Source organism: Octopus bimaculoides, chromosome 6 (assembly GCF_001194135.2).
Source record: "Octopus bimaculoides isolate UCB-OBI-ISO-001 chromosome 6, ASM119413v2, whole genome shotgun sequence".
NCBI classification, from domain to species: Eukaryota; Metazoa; Mollusca; class Cephalopoda; order Octopoda; family Octopodidae; genus Octopus; species Octopus bimaculoides.
In genome coordinates, this window is record NC_068986.1 from 42,608,019 (window position 1) to 42,618,490 (window position 10,472).

The 10,472-nt window shown below is 35.4% G+C and overlaps 1 protein-coding gene across 2 annotated transcripts in view; it reads left to right on the top strand.

Moving 5' to 3' along the window:
* LOC106877218 (TRAF3-interacting protein 1) overlaps nt 1-10,472 on the top strand; it is a 202,974-nt gene that overhangs the window by 53,775 nt on the left and 138,727 nt on the right. For both annotated transcript variants that reach the window (XM_052968703.1, XM_052968704.1), the window contains 4 exons: nt 291-403; nt 1,857-1,982; nt 4,947-5,252; nt 9,946-10,011. In XM_052968703.1, the coding sequence (XP_052824663.1) occupies nt 291-403; nt 1,857-1,982; nt 4,947-5,252; nt 9,946-10,011 (611 nt within the window). The remainder of the gene's footprint in view (nt 1-290; nt 404-1,856; nt 1,983-4,946; nt 5,253-9,945; nt 10,012-10,472) is intronic.

Sequence of the window (10,472 nt, forward strand, 5' to 3'; positions counted from 1 at the left end):
TCTCTCTCTCTTTCTCTCTCTCTCTCTCTCTCTGATGGACAGATTGTGTGTTGCTTTAATATGTAGTGCAATGTTGCATGCAGTGATTTGTAATGATTGAATGCAGAGAATATGCAACTAATGAAAAAGAATGTTAATGAGATACTGTGCTGGAGAGAACATGTCCAATCTATGCAAACATAGAAAAATGGATGTAAAAACGATGAGAATGCTGATATTATATTGGTTTTCAATAAAATACAATTCATTGTATGAAGTCCCTTGTTAACAGTTCCTTCATTTTTATTTAGCATTAGTTACTGAAAAGCAATTATCTGTGAGGCCATCCAAAGTTGTTGCTGGACATGAACCAGAAAAAACCAACGAATTTCTACAGGTGTTAGCTGAGGCTGTAAAAAGACAAGTAAGAATATAATATTTTACTCAATTGTATGTTTACATTTACTTCATTATTAGATATTTTCTCTAATATTTAATGTTCTTATTAACAGATGATGAATAGGTCTTATGGAAATCAGGTTGTGAATTAAACTAGACAGATAAAAGCCAGTTCTCATGACCCTTTCAGAGCTTCTATGATTGGTAGGTGGGGAAAGGAAGAATTTCTCTTCACACTGGTGGCTTGATCTATCGGTGGTCCCTCTTACAAGTTTCCACACTGTTTCCATCTACCCAGTTTCATGTTAAAGGCTTTGGTAAATCCAGGCCTATTGTAGAAGGCACTTGTCCAAAGTGCTACTTGGTGTGATTGAACTCAAAACCACATTACTGGGATGCAAACTTCTTAACCATGAAACCTGAAATTACAAGACCATAATTTTTACAGTGCATTTTGTATAAATCGTATGCATATATACATCTCTGATGAAGTCTCAGTTCAGTTTTAGTTTCTTAAATTGCATGACATCTGAGATACAGATTTTCTTTACACAAGCACCGAGAAGTTTGTGGCACACCGATATCCAAAGGTTCTTTGAAAGGCTTTAGCTTCTTATTTAGTAACACATATACGTTTAATGAAGGCACATGGCCTAGTGATTATGGTGTTGCACTCATGATTGCATGATTGTGGATTCGATCGCCAGACTGGGTGGTGCATTGTTTTCTTCATCAAGAAAACCACTTCATTTCACAGTGTTCTACTCCACTCAGCTGTAAATGAGTAACCCTGTGATAGACTGGTGTCCGGTTCAGAGGGAATAAGATCTCAGACAATTATACGTCACAGAAATTGAGTAAGTGGCTCTGTAAGTCCTGGGTTTCAGGATTATATTGTCTAGAGAACTTATTCTTTTTACATACATACAGTATTCCTTGATGGTATTCTTGATATTCTCTTAATACCTCTTAAAGATAGATTTTTCTTTCTCTGATGGTACCTAAGTATATAGTAACATTTACAAGATGTATTTTCTCTATATACATAGTTAAAATATCATTTCCAGTTCATGTTTAAATTTATTTCAGTCCTTTTAATTTATGTCATGTTGAGCATAATGTATTGTTTAACCAATGAAAAGCTGTCAAAAGCACAGATATGCAAACTAAGCTATCTTCTATGGTTTTAGTCTAATTTATGACTATTCTATATAGTAGCTGAATTCACTTGTGTTGAGTGGAGAGGAAAATTATGTCTTCTCTGAGAAGCAGTCAATTATCTGTAAAACAGTCTGCCTGTAGACTTCCTTGCATTTTTCTTATATTTCTCTCAACCATGTTTTCTAATATTTAAATTAATTTAAGTCCTTCTGAGTCACTCTGTTTTATGCACAATATATGTGTGTGTGTGTGTGTGTATGTAGATCTATGTGTATGCATATATATATATTCTTTTTAACTTTTATCTTTTACTTTAGGTTGATAATGATGCGTATGTACAGCGTGTATTGAAAGGAGCTGATGGATCCAAGAGGCAAGAATCCAATAAAGAAAAAGAAAAGTCAAAGGAGAAATCAAAGGAGAGAAGACAACCAGAAAATGAAGTAAATTATTTACAAAATATTTCAGCACTGAATAATTGCATTCAAAAATTTCAAAAGGAAGAATTTTAACTGAATTCTATGAGCTATTACAAATTTCCTCTTGGTTTCTGTTGAAATAATGGAAGGTAGCTTGTATCTGTTCAAGTCATTGATTATTATTGCTATAAGGTGTTGAATGGCGAGCTAATCTCTGTTTTCACATTTATGCATTATATATTTTATCCAGTGAGTCCAGTGAGTTGTTAGTAAAATGTGTTCCTATTTTACCCTACTTCTCAAGAGCATGTGTCAGATTGATTTACCAAAATATTGTTGGCACTGCACTCAGTTTAATTATTAAATAGATAGGTTTTGATTTGTTTGCAGCATATTACTTTAACCCTTTAGCACTTAAACCAGTTGTATCTAGCCAAAATATTTTACTTTTTCATGTTCAGACTGGCCAAATTCATCCTATTATACTTACCCGACAATGTTAATCTAAAAATAACCAGTCACATCATTGAAATCTCAAAGCTGCAAGATAGTACATGATTAATTCAAAATAATGTGAATACACAAGCATTACATTTGACGGAGTAATCTGAATGCTTTGTCTGTCCAAAGCTTATTAATAAGTTTGTCCTCAACATTCATGGGCAAGTGTCCTCTACTATAGCCTTGGGCTGACCAGAGCCTTGTGAGTGGATTTGGTAGATGGAAACTAAAAGAAGCTTGTCATGTGTATATGTATATATATCTGTGTGTGTGTGTATCGTAGTGTTTGTCCCCCTCATCACTACTTGACATCCCCTGTATTTGTCCCCTCATCACCACTTGACAACGAGTATTGGTGTGTCTGTGTCCCCCCGTAACTTAACAGTTCAGCAAAAGAGTCTGATACAAAAAGTACCACTTCTTAATAAAAAAAAAAAAAGTGCTGGGGTTGATTCATTCAACTAAGAATTCAAGGTGGTACCCCAGCATGGCTGCAGTCTAGTGACTAAAATACGTAAAACAAAAGATGAAGATGATATAAACTTTTCCTTTTGTAAGTCCCAAGTTGCTCTGGTGGTTGAGAAAATTTGGGAATATGTAAAAGTATGCTGCATGAATGCCAAGACAATATACCCTGTATATCACGCATGAAACACAGGATGGGCAAAGGTTTAAATTTGTGTTTGAGAAAATAAATCTTTATTGCAATGTAAAACAAATTTTGATTTTGCCATATTTTTAATTCAAATAACTATTCTTGAATAATGATTCTAACCACACAAAATTATAATACTTCATTGAAACACTGAGAACATCATATGGTACCAGCATGGCTGTGTTAACCCTTTAGCATTCAAATTGGCCATATCCAGTCTAAGTATTCTACCTGTTTTATGTTCAAACCAGCCAGATGCAGCCTCTCACACGAACCCTACAATGTCCTAAAATTAAACAATCACATGAAAATCTCAAAGCTACAAGATAAATCATGATTAATTCAAAATAATGTGAATAAATAAGCTTTACATTAAACTGAGTAATCTAAATGTTAAAGGGTTAAGAAGTTTGCCTCCCTAATTCATGGCACCTTGGACAAGTGTCTTCTACTTAGCTCTGGGTCGACCAAAGCCTTGTGAGTGGATTTGGTAAATAGAAACTGAAAGAAGCTCATCAAATTTATGTGTGTGTGTGTCTGTCTGTATGTTGTTTATTTTTATGTTGCCTGGTTTTGACATCAAGTGATAGTTAAAAAATGGTTGTTATTGTCATACAAGTAGTGTCATTTATTTCCAATATTCTGCAAGATCACATCTAGCCATGAAGGAAATATTTTGGCATAGAAAATCTGCCTCCAAATCATGCAAGTATGTGAAAGTGAACATTATAATGATGGTATTGTCAGGTTGTTGCTTTGTTTTGAATTAATCTTCTTTTGAAGTATAATCTATTCTGTTATTTCAGAAGCAAAAAATTTTGTCCTTCAAAATTAAAACACAGATGTGTGTGCATGCACACACACACGCTCTGCATTGTTCTTATCTTTCCATAATCCTTTAACATACAAATTAGCCAAGTCTGGTTACCATAAAGATAATGTTATTTGTCTGACCTTGTTGACACTTTAGCTGTAGATATAAAGTAAAACCTGATTACATTAGGAGTTCCATGGCTATTAGAAGCCTTTTCTTGGTTTCTTTGAAATAATGTAAGGTTGTTTAAGGCATTGACTTTCCCTAATACATTATCTTCTTTGCAGAACAAAGGGAGATGTGTTTATTTTTGACAAGCAACTGAGTATGGACAACAGTATGAGCTAATCTTAATAAAGTTAATGAAAAATTGTATTACTGCATTCCTACCTCTCTCAGCATTTGTTAGTTTGGCATCAGAATTTTCCAAATATTGTTTCTTAATCTCGTAATTTTAGTATTGTTATAGGAATAAATCATTGTATTTAATGTGAGCTATATCATGAATGCTAAAAAATTAAGGAGTTAATGTTCAATATTAAATGATTTTGAAATTTTTATCTATAATTGCAATGTGAGTGGACTTGGTAGATGGAAACTGAAAGAATCCCATCATATATATATATATATATATATATATATATATATATATATATCATTGCTATTATGCAAAAGTGTTGTTAGTCCAAAGTGTTGCTTTTTCAGAAAGCAAAAAATTAGTTTCACCATTCCAAAACAAAACCGTTGTACTTCACTTTGACAATTATTTTATATCTTGGCATCTGAAGCAGCTGGAGATATAATAGTTTGACCAAAAGAATCAGCTATTGCAAGCAAAATAATAAATATTGAAAAAAAACACATTGACCGAATCTGGACATATGACAGTTTAACATAATAGCAATGAAGAAAATCTGCGTTAACAAACTCCATTTGACAGATTAAAACATGAAAAAAACAGAATGGATGTTAAATGATGATGATGATGATGAATTGACATATGTTTAAATTTTTCCAGGAACAACATAAACCAAAGGAAAAAGGATCAAAGGAAAACAATTCCAGAAGTGATCGACATAAAAGTCAGTCTGAAAATGAAATTAAAACCGATGGAGAAAAACGGAATAAAACAGAGGGGAAAGAAAATCGGAAAAGTAAAAGTGAGCAAAAATCAAGAAGTAAAGGTGAGGAGAAAGACAGTCAACAGAATAAAATTGAAGAGAAAGAAAGACAACGAAATAATGAAAGAGAAAGACACCAAGCTAAAGATGAAGAGAAACCAAAGGAAAAACAGTCCAGCGACAAAGAAAAGTCATCTAGAAAAGTAAGTTAAAACTTTACATATATTTAGAACATAAAATGTTTTGAAACCGATTCTTTGCTGCTCTAGGCACAAGGCCTGAAATTCTGTGGGAGGGAACCAGTCAGTTAGATCGAACCAAGTATGCAACTGGTACTTAATTTAGCAACCTTGAAAGGATGAAAGGCGAAGTTGAGCTCAGAATGTAAAGACAGATGAAATATCACTAAGCATAGGCGTAGGAGTGGCTGTGTGGTAAGTAGGTGTCCCACTGTGTGGCATCTTGGGCAAGTGTCTTCTACTATAGTCTCGGGCCGACTAAAGCCTTGTGAGTGGATTTGGTAGATGGAAACTGAAAGAAGCCTGTCGTATATATATATGTATATATATATGTGTGTGTGTGTCTGTGTTTGTCCCCCTAGCATTGCTTGACAACCGATGCTGGTGTGTTTATGTCCCCGTCACTTAGCAGTTTGGCAATGAGACCGATAGAATAAGTACTAGGCTTACAAAGAATAAGTCCCGGGGTCGATATGCTCGACTAAAAGGCGGTGCTCCAGCATGGCCGCAGTCAAATGACAAACAAGTAAAAGAGAGAGAGTAAGCATTTCACCCGGCATGCTAATGATTCTGCCAGCTCTCTGCCTTTTTTTGAAACAGATTGGCATTTGACTGAAGCATGGCATGGCATGCAATATGGTTAAGAAGTTTGCTTTGGAAGCATATGGTTTAGAGTTCAGTGATGGCTGGTGACATCTGCTGTAGTAAAATTTGGTTGACAGAAACTGGAAGAGGACCATCAGTTGAATGTGTGTGTGCATGTGTGTGTTTCTCTTGTCCCTCTTGGCATGAAGTCACTAATCGTAAACAAAAGACACTGTCATGTGTGTAACATCATTTGATTGCAATCCTCCATAAAAGCTTGTCTGGTTCTTCCGCTGTTGTTTGCTTGGAGGATGAGGGGAAATATCTTGTCAGTACAGAAGACTTGAGATATTTTGTCATGTATAAATTTGTTTTACATTTAATGATCTAAATATTACTTTTATATATCAAAACAGAAGACTGGAAAAGTTTGGTATATTTTTAATTTCACTTTACACGTGTTACATTACAATACAGGGGTCACAAAGGTGTATATGTAGAAAATATATGAATCTTTGAGAATTATGGATAGGAAGCTCTACACATGTTTTTCTACATGTGTACCTTTGTAACTCCTATCTTGTAATGAAACACATGTAATATGGAATTTAAAATGTTCCAAATTTTTCCAGTTATCTGTTTTGGTATGTAACTTTTTCTACAAACTTCTTATATTCTCTGACATTTATTGTATGTATGCCTAATAGAATGTGTGAATGTAAAATGCCTGTTTATGTGAAATATCCTCTTTGATTTACATCTCATTTGCCTAAGAGTCATTTTGCGGCTGTGCGGTTAAGAAGTTTGCTTCTCAACCCCAAAGTTTTGGGTTCAGTCCCACTGTGTGGAACTTTGGGTGAGTGTCTTCTACTATAGCCCTAGGCCAACCAAAACCTTGTGAAAGGATTTGGTTGGTGGAAAGTAAACAAGCATCACCATTGTAAATGGTGTCTTCATTTCCAACATTTTGTGAAAACATATCTGGCTATGGGAAATATTGCCTTACTTAGAAACAAATGAGATTTACTAACAGGAAGGGCATCCAATCATAGAAACTCTGCATCACTAAATTCTGTCCACCCCAAGCAAGTATAGAAAAATGGACATTAAATAACAAGGATATTTTCTCTGATTTTGACCAAAGGGGTTTTTACTTTGCAATTGGTAACTGATTTTTACCATGCTCTCTTACCCAATAAAATATTGGACAGTGTAGATAGCACAGATGGTAGAACACTGTCTCAGAAATGTTACAATCCTGTACCTAACAAATAACTGGTATTCCTCACTTCTTTATTTGTCTTTCATTGGAGTCGAGGTAAGTGTGACACACTTAGTCCAAGTAATATCAACCCCTTGCAGATGGATTTAGTACTCACAGTCAATTCTGTGTACCGCTATTAGGCCGTTCAGTAACTACGTAATTTTTTATACAAGGTATTTTACAGTGTATTTATAAATTCTTCTCAGTGCAGTATATTTGAAAACACAGTGTTACACAGAGTGAGACATCACACTGCTCACGTTCAAAGTTCTTTTTTTTGCACACCGTGCTTTGTACAAAAAGCACATCTTCTGTACAGTCATGGTCTCCTCCCTGATGGGGGATTAATGGCTGTGAAATGTCTCCCTGTCAACCTTGCTGGACCAAGTAGAGCAGATGGCCTTCCTTGTGGCATATACCCTTCAAGAGGGTGGTTGTTACACACCTCCATGATCACTGCTAGTCAAAAATCAAGAAATCATTCTCAACTCTCTATAACCTTCGATGCAAGGAAGGCATTGACCAAGCAAAGGTCGAGCAAATAGAAAAACGCTTTCTATATCATTTGATGTGTTTTTGTAACACAGGAGTGAGATTTGGCCATTTGACAGGAAAAACCTACCCCACTCATGCCTTGATTGTAACTGAGGACATAATTTGGTTTCCTGACAATATTTCTGCACTTCTCAATTTCCGACATTTCAGTGGATAACATTTTTATTAGCATTTTATTTTTCCATACCAAAACAAGTAAACCACTTGTGGTGAAATGAAAGTGAATCTAACCCTTTTTCAGGGCCAAATTCAGATCCTTGGGCATATCCTTCTGATTCAGATGAACTGTTCCAACTACATTCACTTTCTGTTAATGAAAAGACAGCAAAAGCTTAGGTCTGTAGAACCAGCTACCCTTTGCCGAGCAGAATTTCATTCAGCTCCAACACAATCTTCTGGCTCACAGGAATGTCACTCTACTCCTGACCTGAGTATATTTTGAAATTGGATGTGTATCCTAACACAACACCTCCACTCTGACACACTTTGAAAACTCTGATCCTGAATCATGTCTGTTTTGTGGGGCTGTACTGCTTGAATCCAAGTCTACCTTTGAATTTCCAAAGAGATTCATCATTAGCAACATCCTGGTCCAGAATATACACAGTTTTGAACTGTTCGGTCAGAATACTAATGACTGACTGCAATTTAAATAGTTAGTTGTCATCTTCAAAATTGTTGTCAATGAAGTGCAGATTTTGTAAAATCTGCTTGAACCTATCATGAGGCATTATGTCATGAAAAAATGGCGTCTGCAAAACTGGGTCCCTGGTCCAGTATAACTTCATATCTGGTTTGGAATGCAGGCCCATCAGTATCACCAAAGACAGAAATAAGTCCAACTCATCAGGCGTGATGTCTGCCCACTTCCTGGAGTGACTTTGCTTGGTAGGGCGACAATTGGTTGCAGTGAACTTGGTGCAATTCATCTTGGTGCAAATGTGTTTGACAAGTTCTGGTGTCATGAAAAATCTAAGAAACTGGAGTGGAGTGAAGTGGTTGATGCATCCACATTGTGATCTATAGTTCTGGGCCACTCCACAAGTCCATGTTGCTTCAGAACATTGTCCTTTTTTGGGAAATTGACCAGCTTATAGTTTCACCAGTATTGTGAGACCCATCCCTCCTCCAGCATATGCAGGCAATGGTTTGTCAGGATCCAAGGATGAACTACTGTCTCTAACAATTCCTGCTGGCTGTGGTGGTTTGTCATTGCTCTCGCTGTCAAATTCTTGGTAGTTGCTCCCTGGGCTCGAATTGTAATCCAACTCACTATCATCATCCTGATGGGAACACTCTGGTCCTGGTTTCTTGTGCCTGTGGACTTTGTTTCGGAGGCATACTGATTGTGAGGAGATTTGTAAAGAATTCAATAGCAACATCCATGCTTTTACAGATCACTTTGGTTTATGAAACTGAGTGGAAGTATTGTTCACTTTTGCAAGTTTCTGAGCAGAAGTAATATTCACTTTTTCACACTAACAACAGAGATATGCATGACTACACATCAATCACATGCATATAACCGCATCTGTGGTCTTCACATAACAATAACCAAAAAGACTAACTTATCTGAAATTCCAAACAGAAATGTAAGTTGTAGCCACAGAGATTCCTGACTGAAAAGTAGGCTGCGGCCATAGCCACTATGCAGCTGTACACTAATATGGCAACAGTCTCTGTCGTAGTCTGGCCACACACACAGTGTTTTGATGTAGTCAGTACCTCTTCCCATCTGCGAAGGGTTAAGCAAGTACACTTTCATTCACAACAAAAGTTTTATGTGTCTAGGAAAAGAAATGTGGTCTTGGATTCACTCCAACTGTGCAGCATGTTGAGCAAGTGCCTTCTATTATATAACCTTTGGCTGACCAAAGCCTTGTGAGTGGATTTGGTAGAGGGGAAACTGAAAGAATTCTGTCGTGTGCGTACCTTTATCTAGACATTGTGTGATGGTTGTAAATGAGTGCCTTTATTATACAAGTGATGTTGTTTGTTTCCATCCTTTCATGAAAAATGTGTCTGGACATGGGAAAATATTACCTTGCTTGGAAACAGGTGAAAGTTAGCAACAAGAAGGGCATCTAGTCATAGGAAATCTGCCACAACAAATTCTATCTGACCCATGCAAGAATTAAAAAGTGAATGTTAAATGCTAATGCTGATGATCACTTTCTGGTAGCCATCTTCACATTTGTCATTTATGTAATAATGTTTTTCATATTTGAAACTGTGTTACTTTTACTATTTCAGTCTTTGAAAGATGACACTAAAGAAAATGAAAAACCTTCTCAAGAAACTAATGAAAAAACACCTGATGTAAGTTGGTTGTTGCAAAGTTACTATTTGAACCATTCAATACATATATTTATTATTTAATATTTACTGTTCTTTCGTGTCTTTGTTTTTCAATGACTTGTAGAAATAATATGATAAATTGGAAGTATTTAAAAACTAGAACATATCTTTATGGTGTATTTTATTTCAGTTATTTTGAGGGTGACTGTTTTACATTTACAGTTATTTAGTTTTTCCTTCTTTTTTTTTTTCTCAAGTTAGTGATATTAGAAATTATTATTTCAGTAATCTGAGGAGAGAAAATGGAAAATAATAATGTGGAGTATTTTTCCATTAAATCTCTTCCTGATTACAAAAGCAAGCATTATTCTCCATGATATCTAGGTTAACCATACCTTGCACTTACTTGTAATTCTAAATATTATTAGTTTGTTTCTTCCATTAATAAAACTATATATATATATATATATATATATATATAT